Source organism: Mustela nivalis (assembly GCF_964662115.1).
Source record: "Mustela nivalis genome assembly, chromosome: 13".
NCBI classification, from domain to species: Eukaryota; Metazoa; Chordata; class Mammalia; order Carnivora; family Mustelidae; genus Mustela; species Mustela nivalis.
In genome coordinates, this window is record NC_139032.1 from 39757123 (window position 1) to 39782706 (window position 25584).

The window sequence follows — 25584 nt, forward strand, 5'->3', positions numbered from 1 at the left end:
TGACCCTGACACACGGTCAAGTTTGGAAGCCAGTACTACGCGGTGTATAAACGTGTAGAAGACAATGAGAAAAGTGGTCTCTGATAGTGCTGATGTGTTCCATATCATACTTACTCTGGCTTTAAAAAAAGAAGGATGACAAACACCTTCCTTCTTATTTCTTTGCATCTTCAGAAAACACATGTGACTTTCCCTTTTCCTAGTTCACAGAGGATAAAACATTTGAAGATGTGCTTGTGATCTTTCTAAACTACAGATTTGATCATATCGTCCCAAGACTGCCTTCCCTAGGACACTCCTTAGGCCAACTTTCCATATTGTGAACATAGCTTAGAAAGACCTGTGTCAACTGTGTCCAGATGCACCACCAATCTCATCAGGCATGGTGCTGTCTATCCCCTGGGCCCTCCCACCCGAGGGCTCCTATCCACTCCTGCCCTGCAATGTTCCCCTCAGCCTGGAGGCCTCTACGGACTCTGCACCCCCAGTCTCGACTCCCTGAACTTCTTTTAGCCCGTGCTCTCTCTCATCTGCCCACCTAGAAAACACCTACACCTGCTTTATATACATTCCATAACTGAACTACCCTAAGGTCTCTGACTATAGTTAAAGCCCCCTTTACCATTTCTCCTTCCCAGCATTTACCATAATTTTAATTTATATTCTCTGTCATTATGAGTTTTGTGACTGCATGCTTCAAGAGGACAGGCTCTGATGTCACAAAACATACTGCTGTTTGTGCAATAGATATTTGTCCCAAATGGGAATATAGAGCCTTCAGTCCATATGTCAAGGACTTATTTGTAAAGCAAGTTACCTCTTGAAACAAATAAACTCAGATTATAGCATCTTATTTAAATTTAAACCTCAAAGACAAAAATTAAAATAAATGAACGTGTTATTTACTATCAGTAAAGAAATAAGAAAAAACTCATAAAAAATCTCAACTTTAAGGATCCATAAACATTCTTAAAATTCACAGAACTTATTACAAGTTTTTACCTACAATAGACTTTTATTATTTGACTTGTTACAGATTCAGTTTAATTTTCAAAACTCAAATGCATATGATTTTGTCAACCTAATAGCAGTAAAGCTCAGATACATTTTTTTTAAAAATGCAGTCTTCCTTTATTTTCAAAATTTGGTGGCCTAAATTTAAAAACATATTCCCTACCCAAACGTCAGAGATGGTGCCAGCACAGAAGAAACTGGTATAATGAAATAACCATGGACTTTCAAAAGTAGATTTCAATTCAGATTTCTCAGTATCTTCATCTGTAATATGGGAATAATGGTACCTATTTTCCCAAAATTACAGGGCCCAGTACTTTACACTGGGAAGAAACTCTGAAGCTGGCATTATTAACAGACTGAAGAAATGATGAAAAAACATGAAAATCTCAATTTTTCTTGAAAGACGTTTCTGTTCAAATATCACTACATTTAACATACATATGAGATAAGGTCAACAAAGCCCAAATCGGGGTCCCAAACAGGTCTGGTCTGTTATGATCACAGGCAGAGTTAAGACACGGCTTCAGGCACAATGATACCACAGACAAGAATGCTCTGGAACTAGATGCAAGGGCAGGAGATTGCCTGTGTGCTCTCTCAAGGAAAGCTTCAAAACCCTCGCAATGCACAGAGCAGACACCATAATTAGCAGGAACAATAATAGAGAATTACTAGTTGAAACAACTAGAAAACCCCAGCTCCTGAGTTCACTCAGTTTAGCCAGCCCAGCCTGTCCCTAGCGCCCCTTTCAGAGATACACATTAAGAGAGAACTTGAGCTTATTATCAAAGTCAGAATATCAAAGGCAGCATTTGACACCTTTCCTTCCTTACCTGCTTAATAATTTTTTAAATTTTATTATTTATTTATTTTAGAGAGATTGTGAGAGAGAGTGTGCACACCAAGTGAACAGGAAGAGGGGTGAAGGGAGAGAGAGAGACTCTCAAGCAGACTCTGCACTGAGCAAGGGGGGCAAGGTGCAGGGCTGGATCTCAAGACCCAGAGATCACGATCTGAGTGAAATCAGAAGTCAGACATTTAACCAACTGAGCCATCCAGCTCCACAGTATTTTTTTTTAATCAATCATAATTCCATTATGCTTTTAGCAAGGATTTCTACACATCAAGGAAGAGTGAATATATAATTCCATCTGAAGAGCAGTTTGGTCAATTTTTTAAAATATAATAGAATCCCTTGATCAAATAATTCTTTTTAAAAATTTTATTTATTTATTTGACAGACAGAGATCACAAGTAGGCAGAGAGAGAGGCAGAGAGAGAGGAGGAAGCAGGCTCCCTGCTGAGCAGATAGCCCGATGCAGGGCTCGATCCCAGAACCCTGAGATCATGACCTGAGCCAAAGGCAGAGGCTGTAACCCACTGAGCCACCCAGGCGCCCCTGATCAAATAATTCTTAAATGAAATACTAATAAACAAAGCGAATAACATGGAACCATTCACTCTATTCCCTCCCCTGTAATGTCTACAGTGAAACCCTAGGGGTCAACAGAGCACAATTTGTAAAACAGGAATCATATAACAAAGTAAGCTTAATGTTATAAAACAATATCTCGGTCGGGAGAGGGGTGTGGGTTATGGACATTGGGGAGTGTATGTGCTATGGTGAGTGCTGTGAAGTGTGTAAACCTGGCGATTCACAGACCTGTACCCCTGGGGCTAAAAATGCATTATATGTTCATAAAAAAAATTTTAAATTAAAAAAATAAAACTGTATCTCCTCAAAATAGCAAGAAATAGTTTCTCAATCTTCTCACTGCCTGGGCAACTACAAAATAAAAACAGAGTTCAGCTCCAACAGCTGCTACCAAAACAAAGCCAGGAAAAACAAAGACTGCAGTTGTGAAAATGCAACCAGTGTGAGGAACTTTACCACTAGTATCTCAAAAGTCCACAAGATGGTGATATTTCACAAAAATTAATGCATGGCCAAAAGTATTGCATGATGTTTCCTCAGAGTCTGAGATGCTCCTAACTCTGAAGTAAGAGAATATTGCTAAAAGTTAAAACTTGGAACACTGATAACAGTGAAAATAACTAACTTTATTGAAAACAAGAAAACACTTCAGATGAAGGAGACCTCTCCTTTGAGTCAATAATTTCCTTTATTAGTGATCTTACCTAAGCAAAACCCTATGTGAGGTTCCACTTAACAGAAATAATGACAAGTTTGGAAGAAAGATATTGTGCTTTTAAATGTGCAATTATTTCAGGCCTTCAGTAAGATCTGCTTCATTAATTAAACTGTACTTACATGCAGTGTTATACCAAGTATTTTAATGAATTACTCATTTGGTCTTCCTAAAAATTATACAAGGGAAAGTCTCCTTTTCCCCATTTTGTAGGTGAATGAAGCTTACTAAGCAGTTATCATGGGATCCAGCAATTCTATGCCCAAGTATAAACCCAAGATAAATGAAAACATATATCCACATAAAATGTTCACGGCAGCATTATCTGTAACAGACAAAAAATGGAAGCAACCCAAATGTCCATCAATTAATAAATGGGTAAATAAAAAGTGGTATATCCATACAATGAAATATAATTCAGTTACAAAAAGAAACAAGGAGTGGATATATGCTACAACATGGATAAAACTTGAAAACATGCCAGGCAGAATAAACCAGTCACAAAGGACCACATAGTACATGATTTCACTTACATGAAATATACAGAGTAGGCAGAAAAAAGACTGGTAGTTTTCTAGTGCTGGGCAGTTGGTAGAATTAGGGACAGCCTGCTACTGGATATGGGGTTTCTTTTTAAGGAAACGAAAAGTTTCTAAAATTGACAGTGATAATGGATGCACAATTGTGAATATACTAAATTAAGCTACTGAACTATACCCTTTAAATGAGTAAATTGTAGGTTATGTGAATTATATCTCAATAAAGCTGATTTTTTAAAAAAATGTTTTCTAATGGATTAAAATATGTATTGTGGGTGCCTGGGTGGCTCAGCGGGTTAAGTCTCTGCCTTTGGCTCAGGTCATGATCCCAATGTCCTGGGTTCAAGGCCTGCATTGGACTCTCTGCTCAACAGGGAGCCTGCTTCCTCCTCTCTCTCTGCCTGCCTCTCTGCATACATGTGATCTCTCTCTGTCAAATAAATAAATAAAATATTTAAAAAAATAAAATAAGATAAAACAAAGTAAAATAAAATAAAATACGTATCTCAGGGAAAAAAGTACCCTAGCTATGTTTTAATTCAGTAATAGATATGGATTTAGAGTCTATATCTATGCACACTCTCTCTCCACTCCTTTTCTCCAAAATTAAAAAAAAAAAAATGTAGTTAATTTTCATCGTACAACAAATGAAGACACAGTGGTTAAAACTCATTCCCAGGTTATAGCCAACTTAAGTGACAAACAGCTTGATCTTCACAATAGGTTTCAAGGGGTGAACAAGTGTGCTTAGTTTTACAAAACTAAGCCCAAGATGACTCAGGAAGTTATAATGTAGAAGTGGGCACCCCTTTTTTTTTAATTGCAGTAAAAAACACATAACAAAAAATTAAGCATCTTAACCATTTTTACCTGTAAAAGTTGAGTAGTGCTAAGTTTACTCAGTGTCATGCATAGATATCCAGAATGTTTCTACCTTGTGAAACTCTGTACCCACTAAACGGCTCCCCATGTGCCTCTCCACTCAGACTCTTGCAACAACCATTCTTTTTATTTCTGTAACTTTGACTACTCTAGGCACCTCATGTGAGTGGAAACATACAGTACTTGTCTTTTTGTGACTCACTTATTTCACCTCGAATAATGTCCTTAAGGTTCAACCATGTTGCAGGATGTGACAGAATTTCCTTCTTCATGAGATTAAATAATATTCCATTACATGGTTGTGTGTGTGTGTGTATGTGTGTGTGTGTGTGTGTGTGTGTGATGAATAGATATACAGATATATCTATATATATCTGCCTATATATCTATACATCTATAGATATCTATAGATATACATCTATACAGATATATAGATATCTATAGATGTATAGCTATATATCACAGTTCGTTTATCTATTCATCCATCGGTGGACATTTGGGTTACTTCCTTATCTCAGCTATTATGAATAAAGCCACTATGAACAAGGAGTCTTATGTTAACATTCTACATTCTTATCATAATAAAATCCCAAGGAAACAACAAAGTCATAATTAAACATAAACAAATATATATTAAGATAAGTAGTATTCTCCAAAATGTCTTCCAAAGAATATTAATAGATGTTTGAGGAAAAAAGAGCCCACAATTACAAAAGTTTAGGAAAACCCAAAGTAAAATAGCTGACTTTTCTCTATTGCAGAACTTCCCTGAGTCTTCGATTTTTCAATGTGCATTATGAATCCATAAGAGACCTAATCAGTTTTTGCTAAACTTACCTGACCAGGAAGCCACTGGTGTAGGGTCTCTTGGATATGTGTTTTAAGGAGTAGCTAGGGTAGCCCAGTTTGCAAGAACACTGAACTGAAGTTGTATTCTGTACACTGCCTTTAAATAGCAATATGCTCAAAACATACTGAGGTTACTACAAAAACAATGACAGGCTTGATCTGATTAAGAGGGAGTTAAGATCTATTTCTTTTATTCCTGTATATTCTTAGAGCTAAAAGAAGCCCTGGACATGGAGCCAACAACAACACAGTGTCATTCTACTGATATTAAAGAAATGCACACATCCCAAAATTCAGACTCAAGTACATGAAACATTATGATATCTGGTCTTTAGATTGTCTGCAACTGAAGTATAATAATATAACAAACTCATTACAACCAGAAATCAGATATATCAGAAATTATTCTATTATTTAGAATTGAGATCAGTGAAGCTTCCATCCAATGCTCTTCCACAAAACAACAAAACGGGTAATTGTAATGACAGCTTCAAATCACCAAAAAGCTTAAATTAGTATGTAGCTAACTGTAGTTCTCAAAACTGAGCAAACTAGGAGAATGCATTTATCAACCATGAAAATTAACAAAGCTCTTATTAAATGTGTTACTTACTGCTATAATTTGGTCTCCAATTTGAATTCTTCCATCATGTTCAACAGCACTGCTCTTTGTAATGCTCTTTACAAAGATTCCTGAAGGTTCTAAGATTAGAAATAGGGTTTTTTTGTTGTTTTTTTTTTTTAACTATTTGCAAAGCACACTCAAAAACTATCCATCCTTTATTATCCAAATATAAAGTCCTAATTTTGAATAAATATAAATCAACAAACCATAGGAACAAACCCAACAGAAACTTAGTCTCGAGAATTAGACAGTGATTTTGTCTGTCAAGCACCGTATCAGAGTTTTCTACAGTGTATTATTCCTAAGGAAGTTTTTGATCCAACAATCTGAAAATACAGAATAGTAATTCACTATTTTACAAGACAAAGATATTAGAGGCAATTCCCAAATTTAAAAAAAAAAATTTAAAACTACCTAATTTTTTATCTCCAATGTAACCAGCAATGGTAATTCCTAATCCTTGGACATTTTTAGTGAGTTCTACATCAAATGTCTCACTTTCTTCACTTTTCTGAGTAGAAGCATCAACCTAAAATAAAATCAATCAATAAATATGCAGAACAATAAACCTGTAAACAAACAAGATAAATTCAAAAGGCAAAAAACAACCTATGTTTAGGAATAATATATCATAAGGTGGCAAAGAACTCTGCTAGAAAAGGACTACTCCTCCAATCATGGCAACATTAACTGAGCATTTACATTGTTACTCAAAAGTAACATCAGCAGTAAGGATGAACACCCCCTTATCAAAGAAATGCATTATTATTTGTGTATACAAAATTTTAAAAATCAAATAGTCTCTTATTAACAAGTTCTATTTTCAGCATGGTTATCTTTATGTCTACAACTGCAAGAACTTGTGCTTTGAATTCAGGTCAACATGTTCAAATCTGAATTTTTCTAATCATTGCTTTGCTCAACTGTCTACCAGGAATAAGAATAACAAGTCCAGCTAACATTTATTAAGCAGTTTCTACATAACAGACACTTGACATGTCTTAATTTACTCCTTAAAACAAGCCTGTAAGGGAGGTAAAATTCCTATCAGTTTTTCTCTGGGGAAAGTGAGGAACATAAACCTTTTCAAGGACAAACAGTAAGCAATCTATTAGAGGCACAATTCACATATAGGTAAGTGGGTTGCAAAACACCTGGTCTTAAAATGCTCTGCAGGGTATAAAATGCCTAGTAGAATACAGGAGCCACAGTGTCCACTAACTTGTTGCTACTGCTATCTTAAGTGGACAGCTGAGGCTAACACCACGAGTAGAGTTAACCTGTCTTCCAGATATTTTATTAATATACTGATGGTGGTTTTGAAAACCTGTGAAATGCAACATAGAGCTATTTAAAATTGTTGTATTTGTTTTGTAAATTCAGACTTTAACTTGAAAAGCTCTTTATGTGAAAAGTATGCCTTTCTGCATTGATCTTCATTCCGAAAGACAGCTGACAACAGGTTTCTCTACCATGGAAAACTGTTATTAATTATACACTAGACTGAAGGGCAAGGTTCTCTGAATTCAGTGTTAGCAGACTAGTGCAGTAAGTCATCAGCAAGCTTCTGGCATTATGTGCTTGTGTGGTACCAGCAGATTCCCCAGAGAACCTTGCAAAGATCACAACAGAATGAAGGCTCGAATGGACATACAGGTTGGGGCTTGCTGGTAATTTTTTTAATTTTCTTTAAGCAAACTCTGACTGTATCTCACTGATAGTCCATCTAAGTGAGATATAAGTTTATAGTAAAGTTTGATTTATTTTTTCATTGCACATAATTATCTGTGCAAACTTAGCAAAAGTTTAAAGTTTAGATAATTACAAGAAAATGACAGGATGAAATCTGCTTCAATTGAAACAAATGTGTTTTCTATTTTTAATAAGACTTATGCGAGTGCTATTTTAGAGGGTGGCAATTTGACTATCGAATGGTTTTAAAAGGGGCACAAGCTTCAGAAATGATGATATGCACAGAATAGATATTTTTCTAAGCTTTCAATTACATCAAGTGGTTTTCGGTATTGCATTCATTTATATATTGCTGAATAAATGTTTTGTTTACCACAAAAGAATGTGATTTAAATACTTTCATACACAAGCTTTCTTTCTTTACTTCTTTTCCTCTGCAAAAAATAGCAACTAACTCAATCCTAAAAACAACAGAATCATGGAAATTTCAAGTGTTCTAATAAAGTTTTAAAGGGCTTGTGGAGGAGGTTAGGCTATTAAAAAAGAATCCATAGCAACTAATTAGAAAAGCTTTAACAGAAAAAAAAAATGATAGATGTTTTTAGATCTATGACAAAGAAATACAGGACTTGCATTTGCTATAGTGCTTAACTAGAAATTGGATGTAATTCTGTTCTTAAATATTTAAGAGATTTTTCGATAAAATTATTTTGTTGATACTTCTACCCCTATTCCTACCCCCAAAACAGATACTAAAAGGGAAGTGACTGAAGGAGAATGATTGGAACTCACAGCCCACCTAACAGAAAGCCTTCTAAATAAAAGAAAGATAAAATTAAACATTGAATTATTAGTAGCAAATAACCCTTTAAAATTTTATCATCTTTCAAAAGATTATCCTCAAAAATGTGCTTAGAGAAAAATGTAAAAGAGTAACTTAGAATTTTTTAAAGAAACTTATTTTTCATCTGTTACACATGACTCCTAATTAATAAGATGTTATTAGTGCTGAATCTACACTTGAATTTTCATTCTTTAGCACTAATATATGAATATCATTAAGTCTAGTTTCAAAACATCACTATTATCTAAATGTTACTGTCTATGAGGTTCTGAGTAACTTGTTTCTATCTACTTACCCGCATTTCCGGTGTAGAAGATGGGGATGAGGAGAGGGTGATGCCCAAAGAGGTGGGTGCTGCTGGTTCTTCAATGGCACCTCTTGCAATCATCAATTTAACCCTGTTTCCACACTGCCTGAGCACTTGTGCTACTTGCTCACTGCTCATTCCTGCTAGATCCGTGTCACCAATCTTTAGAATGTGGTCTCCACTGCACAGTCGTCCATGCTGAATAAAAAGATCTGTTAATCAGGCTACTAATATTTAAATTTCATCAGGGAAATCCTAAATGAGGGAAAGAAAATAATTTTAAAATAGCAGTAATGTGAATTAGCAATCACAGAACATGAAACGTGGTTGTTATTTTAACTGCCTTTAGATGCATCTTAACATTATTCAATGTGATATAAGTAACTGAAATTCACAAACATTCCTTAAATCAATAGTTGATAACAGCATTTCAATTCGATTTTTACCCACTGTATATATAGGAAAATATTAGTCTTTTATAATTTTCTTGAGAATAGAAAAAAAGAAAAGAAAAGAAAATGACACTAAGCAAAGATGAAGCATATGCAAATACACATTACTCAAAAAATACAGAAAACCACCAAAAAGCAGTGAGCTAATACCACATTTCTGTCTTATACTTTCAGTTAAAAATCTCCCTAACAGAATAATTTTCAGATGAAATAGATGAAAATTTAGATGGAGTCTTACTATTATACAAACACTATTCACTAGAACTTTCTGCAGTGACGGAAATGCTCTGCATCACCCAATATGGCAGCTACTAGTGACAGGTGGTTCTAGAGCACCTGAAATGTATCCAGTCCAACCAAGGAACTGAATTTGTCATTTTATTTAATTTTTTAAAATTTCCTTTATTTATTTTAGAGAGAAAGAGCTCAAGCGGGGTTGGGATGGGTGTGGGGTGAGACAGAGGGGCAAGAGAGAGAATCTTAAGCAGACTTTGTGCTGAGCGTGGAGCCTGACTCAAAACTTGATCTCATGACCCAAGAGATCATGACCTGAGCTGAAACCAAGAGTTTGACACTTAACTGACTACATCATCCAGGAACCCTAGGCATTCATTTTATTTAATTTTAATTAATTTAAACTTGAATTTTAAAAGTAGCAAGTAGCTACAAGCAGCTACAGTACCGGGTACTGCAATTCTATACTGAAGACAAAGCTCAATTTATTGCAGACCAGTCAACTAGGGGAATTTCATTAGATACTGTTAGAGGCTGGCTAATATTTAAAAGAGAGAAAATATTCACATTACTGAGCTACTGTCAATATCTCTACTGATAAAGCTGCCATTACACAGGCCTTTCATTTAGGAATACGAGAAATATTTCATGAACTGACTTAACTAGGCTAAGTTTAAACATACAATGCAAAAACAAACGACTTTACAACAAAATGTTATAACCAAAGAAAAAGTCACTTAACACTAGAACTTCTCAAATTAAAATATAAGTTATAACTAGTAATTTTACAACAACTTTTCTCACATATATATATTCCAGCAGTGTCACAGAACATAAATGGCAATACCAGCACAAACTAATCCAAGTGATAAAAATAGGCTGTGCTTCATTTACAAAGATGACAAGTGACCCATCACTAAAGGGACTTGTTTTTTCTCTCAATAATAAAGTATTTTTCCTTCCATAATATCTTGTGGCTGTAAAGCAGCTGACTAGTTTTACAAATACAATTTGTAATCATAAAATAAAGGGTAGCTACCTCTATAATGATCAAATCTATAACCTGGGCTTTAGTCTGTCATTCTACAAAAGTCTTAAGATCATTGCCTAAAACTGTAACTTAAGGGGTGCCTGGCTTGGTTCAACTGGTTAAGCCCCCAACTCTTGATTTTGGCTCAGGTCATGATCTCAGGGTCCTGGGATCAAGCCCTGCACTCAGTGGGGAGTCAGCTTGAGATTCTTTCACTCCCTCTCCCTCCACCTTCCTCCTTGTTCTCTCACTCTCTCTCTCTCCCTGAAATAAATAAATCTTTAAAAAAATAAATAAATAGAACTGTAACTTAACATCAATGTCCCTCTTCAAAGATCTTTCTCCCAGGGTTAAGAACATACTTTCGAAAAAGCCCCGCAAAACAGAAGCTTCTTCTAACCCAGCTTCTTTGACATTACATAAGGCCAGAGTTTCTTCTTCCTAAGAGAAAATATAAAAGATGAAGGCATACAATTTGATAAAGCAAGATAAAACACCTACTGGAGTAGCTTACCTGGTCAGCTACTCCTCCAGGCAGAATGGTTTTTACTATCACTCCAGTTGCTTTTCCTCCAACGATGCCAAATCCTAGTCCAGATCCATCGTTCACCAGTTCAATAGTCTCCACGTGCTGCCAGTGAACCTGAAAACAAAACTTCTACATGAATTTGAAAAAATTGGGGAAAACTAAAGTTTTATTATGATTGAGATTTTTGTGACTATTATTTTGTGATTGGTATCAAATAATGGGAGTTCAGATATAATAATAAGCCTTAACAATGTCCCTTTCATTTAGTATATTTCCCTCTCAACAGATTGTTACTGCTATTGATATAGTCATTCTTGAAATTATCAATACATCTTTTTAGTAACCACATTTAACCAGCTGAAGATAGGCAATGATTTGCAAGATCCTTTGTAGAACTTCTAAAAAAAGAAAAAGATCAAGGAAAAATCATCACCTGTTAAGATTATCTTCTATAAAATCTTGCTCCACAGGATTTCAAATTAGAGGACTCCTTAAAGTCATTGACTGCTAACTCAAAGACTATAATTCTGTAATTTATAAAGCAAAAACAAGACTATTATCTGTCTACAGATAGAATCAGGTTTATTGAAAAATGGACTTTTTTTTTTGAGGAATGTAGTCAACTAGAAGAATACATAAAGAAAGGTAAAAGTTGACTTAGAAGGTAGTAACTTAATTATAGTTAAATAACTAATATTCCAGTGAGAGATAAAAGAATAGGAAAAACTCATGAAATACAAGGACCTAAAAGAAACGGAAATCTGTAGACTACCAATAAGAACTAGAAAAATAATATCTGTCCCTTTTACAAATCTTACGTACTCACCGGGTTAGAGTGAGCTGAAATTGTGCTGGCTGCAGATGGAGACCGGGACACTATGGGGCTGATGAGTTGAGGCAATGAGCCTCTGGCAATAACTAGCTGAACATTATCCTTGGCTTTCTGCAGGATGCTGATAGCCTGCTGATGTGTAATTGTCTGATCAAGTGCCTGTCCATTGATAGCAAGGATCTGATCGGTTTCCTTCAATCTTCCATCTCTAACAGGAATGAAGAAAGGGGTAGAAGACATCTGACAGCTTTCAAGAAAATGACAGATTCTTTGGCATATATTTTCAGGGTACTTTTAAGCCAGTTTTCTAATGTCCACACTTTTTAAGCTTTTCCCTGTAATTTTACTTTTAAAAATTTAAGTCTGGGTGCTCGCTTCGGCAGCACATATACTAAAAATTTAAGTCTGGGCTCCAGTTATCCACTCTTAATCAATCTCTCCCATCTCAAAGCTACCTTCTTTACAGCTACTCACTCAACCAGTATGTTTTGTCTTAGATAAAAGCAAAGGTGGATACGTTTAGTTGTTTTGAACATATTAAAAAAATACAGCTCAAGTTACCATGGGTCACTTGTATACTTTCCAATACTGCAACTTTTAAATCTAATCAAAAAGAGCCCACTTAATAATTATGAGACTAATGTCCTACTCAAATTTTCCTTTCCTTCCTTTTTAAAAAGTGATTATCACTGCATGTAAAAGATACTCTCCCTTCCAAGTACTTGCTTTTTATCACAGTATTGTTAAAAATTTTTAAAAACTGATTAATAACAGATTACATTAAGTTTCTGTTTTTATTCATTTTCTTTCTCTTAATTTTCCCAAGGTCTTCAACACCTTCTGAATATAGTATCAAAAACAGAGAAGATGCCATGAAAGTCTTACCTGTGGGCCACACTGCCCTCTTGGATCTCCTGCACGAATATTCCCAGTTCACCCCGGTTTTCACTCCTGAGTCCCACAACACTAAACCCAAGGCCTCCACATGGAGGTTTGAGGAGCTCAAAAACTTCTACATGGCGACCCTGTTCAGGAAACAAGGCAAAAAACAAAACTGAAAGTTAATCACTCAACTCAGTTATTTTATTAGAGGTATTACTAAGTTTAAAAAAATAATTTAGAAGAATTTCCTCAGATAACCTTTATCACTCATCACCTAGAATGATGTATTTTATTATTGATCCTGAAGAATGAAAAATAAAAAGAAAAATGAAACAAAAATTTCTTGACCATCCAATCTCACGCAAAATTTACTTCTTTTCCATTTCAATTTTTTCAGATGTTAAAAATGTCCTCATAAATATATTTAACAATATATATTACATATTTATATAATGTAATATATTACATATTTATATAATGTAATATAAACATATACATATTCTTCCAATTATTCAGGACTTGATTACACTGTTCTATTGTAACTAACAAGAAGAAATATTCTTACCTGGGCCATATTTTTGATTAGTTGATCAAATTCATCACAAGCAGGTTTCCCATTGACATGTATAGTACCAGATCCTATAAATGCTTCCAAATTCCCATTATTTGAAGATGATAAGAACAATTCATTTTGCAGAGGAGGAATTACAGCTGGGCTGAGATTTGGAATGTGAGCATATTCAACATTTGAAATTGCCGATGCTGTAGTGTTTACCTGAGAGCAATATGAAGATTATTAACAAGTCTGACATTCCATAAACTATCTCGTAGAAAACATCCAGAGGGGTAATAATAAACTACACATGAAATTACAAAATTTCCATTTCCTTTGATTGAGCTACTGAATTTCAAGAAATTAATTTCAAAGAGAAAAATGAGAATAATACACAAAGATGTGTGTATAAGGATGCTCAACGCAGCATTGTTTTTATTAGGGAAGAAAAATTTCAAAACCTACCTCCAGTGTTCAACTTTAAGGTAGCCATTAAAACACACACAAACATACATATTCACATGCACACTGAAGTACAAAAGGCTAGCTATCGACCAATGTGTACAGTATGACACAGTGCACATTCAAAAAAGATGCTTATATTTATATTAAATGTGGGAAAATATACACATTATAAAATACTATAATAACATCAGTTGTCCCTGAGAGAGAGGGCCATTTAATCTTTAATATTCTTGAATTTTTAGAATAATATACATAGCAAAGAATTTGGTCTTTCCTGAAAAGAGGTCTGACCTGTATTCCCAGCTCCTAGGAAGGAACCTCTAAACCCTTGGAGCTTCCAGATATTCATGGTGAACTCCAAGTCCACAAGACACCAGCCCAAACTGACACTAAGCTAAATCACATAGGCAGTTAATCATGCCTATGAAATGATATCCTAATAACATTTCTGAGCACCAAACTCAGGTGAACTTCCTGGGTTGGCAAGACTCCGTGCATACTGTCACACACCAATTCTGAAAAGCAAGCATTTTGTGAAGAAAATGGAAGCTTCCTATTTGAAATCCTCAGGCTATACTATGCATCTCTTCTTTTGGCTGATTCTATACCTGGATGCTTTCCTTTCAATGGACCATAAGCATGAGTAGCAAAGCTTCCAATAAATTCTGTAGGTCCTTATACTGAATTATCATACCTGAGAGTGGTTTGGGGGAACATCCAGAACTTGAAGTTCATCTCAGAAGTAAAGGTAGTCGTTTGTGGATTCTTCCCTCTAACATCATAGTCAGACCTTAACTGTTTGCTCCTGGTATCAAAAGTCTCCAACAGAGTTGGAAATCTGGAGGACTGTGCCCTCAAGCCTTGCAGTTTGGCTAACTCCAGATACAATGACATAAGTAATAGCAATGACAAAAAAGATCATTCCATTCTGGAAAACCATTCTATGATTACTTGTGTCTATTACATAGATTATCAGGTTAAAGCTAAATAATTTCCCATTTCTGTAGGAAATTATTTCCCCACAATTATTTATCAGAAAGAGTAAATCAGTGATACTTTTGGATCACTCTCTGAACTCATCTCCTGCACTGTGTCCCTCACCCAGCAGAATGCATCTACATCAACCCCTTCACAGTTCCTCAAAGCATACTGCTCACTCTATCAGCCATGTACATCCTTCCCCCAACATCTACATGCTTATTGCTTAATTTCATACAGGTGTGCTCAACTTCATCCCAGAGAAGCCCTCCCTGACAACGCTACCCAAAACAGCATCACACCACTAATGCTCCAGGAGCCTATCCTGTTCTGTTTTTCTTCTTGGCACTTGCCATGGACCCTGTTGTCACGGAACTTCCATCCCAATCTCTGTGGACAGACTTGAATGTAGAATTCCCCAGTGAAGGAATTGGACTATTTTATTCTCTCTTATGTCCTTCATTCTCTACAGGAGTGCCTTGCACCGAGCTGGTATTCAATATACATTTGCAGAATAAATGTGGTTTTTTTTTGTTTTGTTTTGTTTTGTTTTTTAGGGACTTACTCTGATTTCATCTCCCCAACAACTCTTCCACTGTCATTATTACCATTTTTCAGGTGCCAATATTACATGAAGGCACACACCTAATAAGCAGACTATGATCTGGATTTTTTCAAGAAGGTGTTCCTATGCACTATACACATAAGAAACGGTCATTTGAGGTATCATTTCTAGAAATAAGACATTAGGTAAAATTTTCATTGACAGAGCAATCAAAATATTTTATAACATATTACTAATCCATCCCTAAGAGCATGTTACCTGTCCTTAAAATTAAATAGAAGACTCAGTAAATTAACAAAGTTACCAATAACCCAACTTATACTGGCTTATATTATACTGGCAATCTACAATCACAGATGAAAGAGATCACTGAGTTGAGAAGAGGGTTTTGGGAATCCTCTCAAATGGTTATTTTAAAATTTACAGCAGGAATGATCAATTATTATTTTTTCAAAAGCAAGCTCCTTATGCCAAATTTGATTTTTTCTTTTTTTCTTTTTTTTTTTTTTTTTTAATCCTGAGCCATGGCAACTTCAGTAAAGTCTGCCAGCAGAAGATACACTGCTCAGGTTGAAGCAGATGGCATAATGAAATATGTGACAGGCTGAGGATCCCACACACCAAGACCTCATGCCTATAGTATATTTCCATAGGAGAAAAATATTTGGACTTCTGCTACGGTAAGCCAGAATGAACAAATTACATTCCAAGAATAGAGAGTTTATCTATATGAAGTTAACTGGTGAAACAGAAGCTCTGATTTTATGGAAGACTAGGTGTGAAAGAACTCAAAAGTAAAGTTACAGGACCAGAACAAGTACAGTACTATGAGAATCATAGGAAAGTACTGAATATCAATGGTCTTTTCCAAATTTGTTAAGGCTTTTACCAATGTCAATGACTCCTCCTGTCTCCTCTTGGCCCCTGAGGTCTATGTAAATGTAAGAGTAGAGGTTAAAGAGATCACGATCACGTATTTAAAAACTACAATTTAATTATATCATCATACAAAAGCGTTGTTTTTTAAATGTGCAGATTTACACTCAGAGAAAAGCACAAAGGCACCTTTGACTCTGCCGTAACTATTTAATAAAATGGCTATCCAAGCTATAATCTCCTTGAGAAACAGAAATGGATTTTACTTGTATTAATAGACCTGTTCATAGCAGACACAGCATAAATGTTTAATTAAAAAATCTTGACTCCCATCTTGGTTTATAAATATAAAATAAACAGAAGAAAACACAACTATCTGGTGATTTTTACATACAGATAAACAATCTGTATGATTTATGGAAGTTGCTAGTAAATGAGCAAGAGTCACTAAATAATTATCTGTTCTCTGTTTAAGTTCTGGCTGAATATTTCAATCTTTAAAGGCTTTTTTATGGTTTTAGTAAATAAACAAATTAACTTAATTTATGGATCTGAATTAGTGCTAATACATAAAACATAATAAAATGAAAATTATGTAAATTACTCAACTAAAAAGTCAAAATTCTTTGTAAAAAGGCAGGATGAAACACCCTTCACATTTAGAAGTATAGATCAAGCCTTCTTTTAAGACGCAGTCAGAGGGGTCCTGGGAGGCTCAGTTGTTTAAGTGTCTGACTTCCACTCAGGTCATGATCCCAGGGTCCTAGGATCCTCCCCCCATAAGGATCCCCACTCAACAGGGAGTCTGCTTGTCCCTCCACATCTCTGCTCACTTGTGTTCTCTCTCTCTCTCCCTCTCTTAAATAAATCAATAGATAAACAAAATCTTTAATTTAAAAAAAAAAATAGAATACAGTCAGAACAGAAATTGGTTGTTATTTCAAAAGGCCAGATAGGGTAGAACTCATAACACAGGACAGATACATAACGTAAGTACTTTATTTTAACTTAAAGCATGGGTGCATTCATTCACAAATATCTTGATTCATGAGAGCTCCCCACTTCTTTTTTACATGAACTGCACTCATTTAATATGGCATTACTTTCCATCTCAGTCTCTTTAAGATGAAGCAAGAATGTGGACACTTGAGAAATAATTTAAGAAACCCGGATTTTTATGAGATCTTTCTTCAGTGTGTTACAGTTTGACTACACACAACAAATTTACTAACAACTGTTTTATCAATTCATTTACATAGTCTTTCAAAAGAAATTAAGTAAGTTTTCATGAAAAAAAATCCTTTGCCATAAATTTTTATATTATATAACAAAGTCAAATAACTATAAAAATAATTATGATGGGCAAAACAGCTCTAAAAATGACTCTGATGAATGCACATTTATCTGGGGACAGCTGCAAAAGTACACACAAGAAAATGTCTGAAAATAAGTGTTTTGCACTCTAAGCATCAGCCATACATACACCTTGAAGAACAGTATCTTTCTGTCTAGCAAGTCACATATTTGGAGGTGTGCTAAGAGAGCTGCTTCTGTAACAGCACCCCAAGAAAACAAAAAAATTGTCTTTGGTTCTCTGTACACAATTAAGCTGACCCTGTGGGAAGAGCTACATCAGAGTTAACCCTCCCATTGAGATCAATCAGAAAATTTATAGAGAGTGCTGTGAAAAAATCTTTAAAGGTATCAGGAAGAAACAATCACTTCTACCATATTCTAGTCATCAGAAGCAAATCAATAAAGCGACCCCACACTCAAAGAGAAGAGATCACACAAGAGCGTGAACACCAGAAGGCAGGGATTGCCTCCATCCCAGAGGCTGACTACCACAGCACATCATAGTAAAACTGTTGAAGACCAAGACAGAGGAAAGATCTAAAGCCACCAGAACAAAAAGGCACCTTATCTTCAAAGAAGAATAAAACTGACAACTAAACTTCCAAGTTAATCAATGAAAAACAGAAGACAATAGAATTTAAAAAACTAAAAATGAAAAAAAAAAATCAACTTAGCATTTTCAGAATACCTTCCCTACACACACACAGAGACAGTACTGCTTCAGAATTCTCCAAAAGAAATACACAAGTAAATTCTCAGAAACACAAAAGATCCCTCAAGAAATTTCCCTAATGCAGAAAAAAGACTGGAGAACACAAAAAAGGGGTTTTTTGTTTGTTTGTTTGTTTTTTAGATTTATTTATTTATTTATTTATTTGACAGAGAGAGATTACAAGTAGGCAGAGAGGCAGGCAGAGAGAGAGAGAGAAGGAAGCAGGCTCCCTGCCGAGCAGAGAGCCCGATGTGGGACTCGATCCCAGGACGCTGAGATCATGACCTGAGCTGAAGGCAGCGGCTTAACCCACTGAGCCACCCAGGCGCCCCAAGGGTTTAAAGTAAATCGGGGCACACCTGAGTGGCCCCATCTATTAAAAGCCTCTGATTTCGTTCCAGCTGAGTTTGTGATCTTGGTGTTATGATATGGAGCCCTGCATCAGGCTCTGCACTCAGGAGTGGGCCTGCTTCAGATTCTCTCTCTCCCTCTGCCCTCCCCCCATTCGCTCTTAAACTCTCTCTAAAATAAATAAATAATTTTTTTTTCTTTTTTTAAAGGGATGGAGTTTTAAATATAGGTAGGAATGAAATGAAATATAGATACGTACAGAATAATTACACAGAAGACACAAGTAGGGTACAGGAGGTTGAACTGTACTAAGTTTCTTTAATTTCCCAAGAAGAAGCAAAAGTTCTAATTAAAGTAATATCATAATAAGTTAAGGGTTATATATCTGACAAAAGACTGATGTCTGGCCTAAAGGAATAAAACTCAAATCTCCATGCTAAAGAAGATTCAATTAGAAAAGGAACAAAGACATTTCACCAAAGAGGATATGCAGATGGCAAATAAGAACACAGAAGATGTTCAACATCATTATCCATTAGAGAAATGCAAGTTAAAAGCACAAAGAATATCACTATATACCTATCAGAATGATTAAATAAAAAAATAATGACATGCACCAAATGCTGGTGAGAATGTGGAGAAAATGGCCTGCTTGCGCAGTGCTGGTAGGAATGTAAAATGGTAGAATCCCTCTGACAAAGAGTTTGGCAGGGTCTAAAAAAACTAAATATGCATCTATCCTACAACATGGCAATTACACTCTTAGGCATTTATTATACAGAAATTAAAATTATGCACATGCAAAACCATGCAGCAGCTTTATCTACAAGAGTGAAAAACTGGAAAGAAACAAAGGGTCCCTCAAGAGGTGGGTGCAAAAAGGATAATTTCAAAAGTCCCATACATTATGACTATGTTTATAAAATTCTTGAAGTGGTTTATAAAGACAGCAAAGTTGCCAGGGGACAGGGATGGTGGTGGGGAGGGAACAGGGTATAACAATTAATGAGTAGTAGCACAGAGAGATCATTGTGGTGATGGAATAGTATCTAGACTGTGATGGTGATTACACAAATCTATGCAAGAGAAAGAATGTCACAGACTGAAAAAAAAAAAAATGATGGACATTAAACCATTATCAGTTTCTGTGCTTCTGATACTTTATTTTAGTTACCAAGACGTTACCACTGGAGATAACCTGCTGAAGTACATAGAGGACCGCTCTATACAATATTGAAAAATTACTGAGAACGTATAATTATCACAAAATAAGGTTTTTCTTAAAAGTTGACTCAAATAGGCCAAGGATACTTACTATAATCTTTAGGGTAACCTCTAAAAGAATAATAAAATTAAGTATCAGTAGCGTGTTAACAGAAGAAGATGAAATATAAAGTGAACTAATACCAAAAAAATAAATAAACAAGACAAAAAGAAAAAAAGGTCAATTAAAGTTTATTAATAGTTAAATAACAATAATTTTAAGATTGTATAACACAAAAAAACACATAGATGCTATTCACTGAAGATACAAGTTAATAACAGAAAAGATAAAGATGAAAGGAGAAAGAGCCACCACATATACATTAAACAGAAGATGAATGGTATACCTGCCCTAGTATCAGATGAACAGACTTGAAGTCAAGAAGCATTACTGGAGATAAAGAGGGACAATTCATATAGATAAAGGCTCAATTCAGGGAAAGACAAGACAGTCTAAGTCATCTAAAAATATAACCTCAGGGGTACCTGGGCTTGCTCCCTCTTTAAACGTCTGCCTTCAGCTCAGGCCATGATCCAAGATCCTGGGATCCCAGCCCAAAACAGGGCTCCCTGCTCAATGGGGAGCCTGCTTCTCCTTCTCCCTCTGTTGTTCCCCCTGCTTGTGCTCTCCTTCTGTCAAATAAATAAATAAAATCTTAAAAAAATAAAAACAAAAATTTAATCTCAAAATTTGTAGGGCCAAAGGACTCAGATCCAAATGAGAAACAGACAAATTCACAATCATAAGTAGAGATTATAACTTATTCCTTTCAGTAACTGATAGAATGGGGGGAGGAGAAATCAAGGATATGAAAGATCTGAACAACATTCTAAAGTTGATAGAGTCAATATTTTAAAAAGCAGCTCTATTTCCTGGGGCAGGGGGGGAGGCAGAAACTAAAACTTAAAAAAAGATTGCATTTAAAATGATAAAATTGGGGCACCTGGGCAGCTCAGTGGGTTAAGCCTCTGCCTTTGGCTCAGGTCATGATCTCAGGGTTCTGGGATGGAGCTCCTGCTCAGCAGAGAGCCTGCTTCCTCCTCTCTGCCTGCCTCTCTGCCTACTTGTCATCTCTGTCTGTCAAATAAATAAATAAAACCTTTAAAAAAAAAATAAAATAAAATGATAAAATTATTTTAAAAAGCTGAATACAACCTAAAGTTTAGAAACAGAGTCATATATATATGGCCACATGATTTAGTGTGCCAGTGTAAGGGAGAAAAGAATGATCTTTTCAATAAATGATCTTTTCAATGATCCATTTGGTTCAAATGGATAGTCAAATGGAAAATTAACATACATACTTTACCTCATACACAGCCTAAATTTAGAAGCTAAAACAAGCTTCTGAGAGAAAATCTCTATATCCTTGGCATAACCAATGATTTCTTAAGTAGGACAAATAAGGCAATGCACATAGAGGAAAGGTTATACAAATTAGACTTTATTAAAATAAAAAAAAAAAAACCTCTGGTCATCAAAACATATAACTAAGAGACTCAAAAATCAAGATACAAAGCAAAAAAAAAAAAAAAAAAAAGACAGTTGCAATATAAATGTCCAACAAAGTTGTATTCAGAAAATATTTTTAAAAACCTGTTATAACTCTGTAAAGACTGACAAACCAGTAGAAAAATTGGCAAAAGACTTAAAACAGGAACTCCCCAAAGGAGGATATCCAAATGATCAAAAGCATATGAAAAGTCTCATTAGTCATCATATGATACTACAACATACCCCTCAGAATGCCTACAATTAGAAAAAGAGGAATTCAAAACTGACAGTAGCAAGTGTAAGCACTGATGTGGAGCCACGAAAATTTTCTTACATTGTAGTGAGAGCACAGACCCACAACTTCTTGGAAATCAACTGGAAGAATCTATAAATGCTGAATACATACCTTAAGACCCAGAAATTTCACTCGTAAGTAAACATCCAAGAGAAATCCATATTTAATGAACACCAAAGAACATGTACTAGAACATTTATGGCAGTTCTGTTTATAATAGCCAAAAACTAGTAAAAACTTACTATCCACAAAGTACAGATATAGTCTAGTACATTCCTACAATGAAGAATGGAAAGAGACTATAGCTACATATAATAACACGAAGGAAAATCACAGACACAAAGTGAAGACAAAGCCAGGAACAAAGCATGTGTACTCAGGCTGCATTTATATAAAATTCAAATACTTGTGGGTAACAGTCAAAACAGTATATGAACCTGACTTCTACAAGGAATCTAAAAAAGCCAATCTCACATAACAGAGAGTAGACTGGTGGTTGCCAGGAGCTAGAGGATGTGGGGAGGTGTTGATCAAAGGGTACAAACCTCCAGTTACAAGAACTTTCTGGGGATTTAATGTACAGTGTGGTCACTATAGTTAACAGTACTCAATGGTATATTTGAAAGCTAAGTGAGTAGATCTTAAACATTTAAACCACACACACAAAAAAACATTATTACAGAGGTGACAGATATGTTAACTAACCTCACTGTGGTAATAATTTCACTATGTATGTGTGTATCAAATATCACTTTGTGTATTTTAAACAAACACAATTATATGACAATTTTACCTCACATAGGCTGGAAAAAAAAAGTGATTCTTTGGGAAGAGGATGAGGACCAACAAAGAGGATACAGAGTATTGTGAAGTGTTAATAATTTTCTGTACTTTGATTTAGGTGAAGAGTTGTATGTGTACATTCGATTTATTAAAAAAAAATCATTGAACTACGTAATTTTGCCCTTTACTGTATGTTAATTCTCTCTCTCTCTCTCTCTCTTTTTTTTTTAGGTAAGTGATAAAATCAGAGCACAGAACCTAGCACTCCGATGACTGATAAAATGTACACTTCTCTGAAAGAAAGAAGGTGCTTTGAACAGCCTCCATATTATCAAGCTAAATCTTCTGACAGAAACTCAGATTTTAAAGTTCAATTACCAGGCATTCACCTTAAGTGAAAGAGAATATAGAAACTGGGTATCTGAAGATGAAGCCAAGTCTATTAGTGTGATGTATGACTCTCTGCTGGCTTGGTATGGATTCAACTGGCTACTTCCCATCTACAGAATAAATCCTTCAACAAGTGCTCAAGTCAAAATGAATCCTCAGCAAGTGCGTTTTAACCTCATTAGCACACGTAGATTTTTCTTCTCAAAGATTATGAGTTTTTATAACTTGTAATCATTTAATTGCACACCAAATTAGAATTAAAAAAATAATCATTATGTCATCTAATACTTTTATACTGAAGTATGTTGACCCACCCTGATAAAAGGTTGATATATTTGTATGAGATTCCAAATTAAAATTTTTTTCAATAATTATACAAAATTAATTTTGTTCCAAAAATACTTGAAAAGCTCAATGTCTTAAATATTTTGATCATATAAATATGATTATATACCTAAGTTTAACTAAATATAACATCTTCAAACATGTAGATTCACTTAACTAACTTAACTAACAATAAAAATATTGAAATACTGACTTCTTATGTTTCATATATCCCTTCTGGATTGTTAACTGAAAAGGAAGTTAATATTATTAGCTCTATGTTAATGGATAACATCAATCTTCCCAGAAGTACTTATATAACTGTCTAGAAAAATGATTGCTTAGGACCAAACTGAATTTCCTACAGCATTTTTATATACATTATCAAAACCTGTTTACTAGTCCTGTTGTTTCAACTATTCTAAACCCACAGAATAGCAATGAGAACAAAGTAACCCAAATGCTTATATAATTTGATGGATATTTCTATCATCTCAAAGCTAAAATACATATTATCTTGCATTAAGCAAGAAAAATGACCACTGCTTTTACAATCTTAGTTTTGGTAGACTTTAAATAAATTTATAAGCATATATTGCTAGTTCAATTTCCCCATTTTTGTTTGTTTGTTACTCCTTAACATAATGAGAAATAAAAATTAAAGCACTCTCTGGGGAATTTGCCGTAACAGGTGCACCTCATAGAAATGCAGACTGTTTTTTGTTTTTTTTTTTTTTAATCTGCACCTTGTCTTTTCTTCTTGCAGAACAAGAAAAGTGCCTATTTTCTTGTGAATTTACAAAAATGCTGTAAAACACTCTCTGGAACTGATCCCAAATATGAAATGCAAAAATGGATAGGATACCAAGAGTATTCAATGAAATACAGCATCTAAAATGGTAGCAATCACAGGAAAAAATTTTAGACATAATAGAACTGTATTTCAAGTTTGGAAGCAAGGGAGGCCTCCTTTTCCATAAATCTTTCAGTGAAATACTGATTAGAGCACAACTCTGATGCATTATTGAACAGGCAAACCCATGCACAGTAATTGATGGTGGCACTCTGATTTAATGATCCTTATTTTTAAAGCTAATTAAAGAAATTGAGTTGCATGTTCAAAGGGGATTAGCTTAATGTGACGAGACTATTTTGGACATAAAGTACCTCCACAGCTCCTGAACTAAACACGATACAAAATGAAGCAGCAAATTATAAGGTGGTGGGAAGAGGGGCATTTTCTGATGGAATAAGAATAATTTCACATTTTCTCTGTGAATTTCATTTCATTTATCAGATACTTACTGAGCACTTCCATTGTCTAAGACATTGGGCTCTAGGGGATGGGACTCTTTAAGATAAAATGTTTTACATAATCACTGATATGCTAGGGATTCTATAAAATTGCTCCTCCTGGCATAGTTCACACACCTACTAAGATAGAATACTTTTCTTTTAATAGCTATGAATTGTTAAATAGCAAAGCAGATAGTGGACGAGAATTTGTAGATATTCTTAAAGTAGCCATTGAATATTGCTGGCTGATAAATTTAAAATGTAAGATTATTGAATTTAGAAAATAATTCCTTAACCCCAAAATATTTAAGCAGTCATTCTGAGTAATCAGAATGTAAATTTTCTGCATCTGCCTCTGTAGAGTTTCAGTGGCACATAAAATCCCCATGTGCTAAATAAAAAGGATATATCATCAACCAAGAAACTCAAGATGAAAGGCAAAGAAAAAAATGAATTAAATAGTATCCAAGACTCGGGGTGCCTGGGTGGCTCAGTGGCTTAAGCCTCTGCCTTCAGCTCAGGTCATGATCCTAGGGTCCTGGGATGAAGCCCAGTGTGGGGCTCCCTGCTCAGCAGAAAGTCTACTTCTCCCATTCTCTCTGCCTGCCTCTCTGCCTACTTGTGATCTCTCTCCTGTCAAATAAATAAATAAAATCTTAAAAAAAGAAAAGATTTCCATTAAAAAAAAGAGTACCCAAGACTCTTCTTGCCTTCTCCCTTTTGATATTTAGAGAGGCATATATAAATGCTCTATGTCAATAATCTAACTAAAGCAAGGTCTATTGTTATAGACTATTAAATGACAAGATCAAGTGCAAAACTGCGAAGTCTATACAACATAAGTGATGTCATCAAGTTAAATGAAAGGCCACATGGCAGGTTATGCTATTTTAGAATATTCTAGTCTTCATTCAGAGTTGCATCTATGAAAATTTTGTTTATTCTTAAAATTACATCATAATTACAATCAATACACAATGCACAAAAATGTCAGGATCAGTCAGCATAATGCAGAGTA

At 35.0% G+C, this 25584-nt stretch overlaps 1 protein-coding gene across 13 annotated transcripts in view; it reads right to left on the bottom strand.

Moving 5' to 3' along the window:
- Positions 1-25584, bottom strand: part of MPDZ (multiple PDZ domain crumbs cell polarity complex component) — a 154150-nt gene that overhangs the window by 88898 nt on the left and 39668 nt on the right. For all 13 annotated transcript variants that reach the window (XM_082696736.1, XM_082696734.1, XM_082696741.1 and 10 more), the window contains 7 exons: positions 13430-13639; positions 12868-13007; positions 11977-12190; positions 11136-11264; positions 8894-9103; positions 6477-6591; positions 6051-6139 (listed from right to left, as the gene is read on the bottom strand). In XM_082696736.1, the coding sequence (XP_082552862.1) occupies positions 6051-6139; positions 6477-6591; positions 8894-9103; positions 11136-11264; positions 11977-12190; positions 12868-13007; positions 13430-13639 (1107 nt within the window). The remainder of the gene's footprint in view (positions 1-6050; positions 6140-6476; positions 6592-8893; positions 9104-11135; positions 11265-11976; positions 12191-12867; positions 13008-13429; positions 13640-25584) is intronic.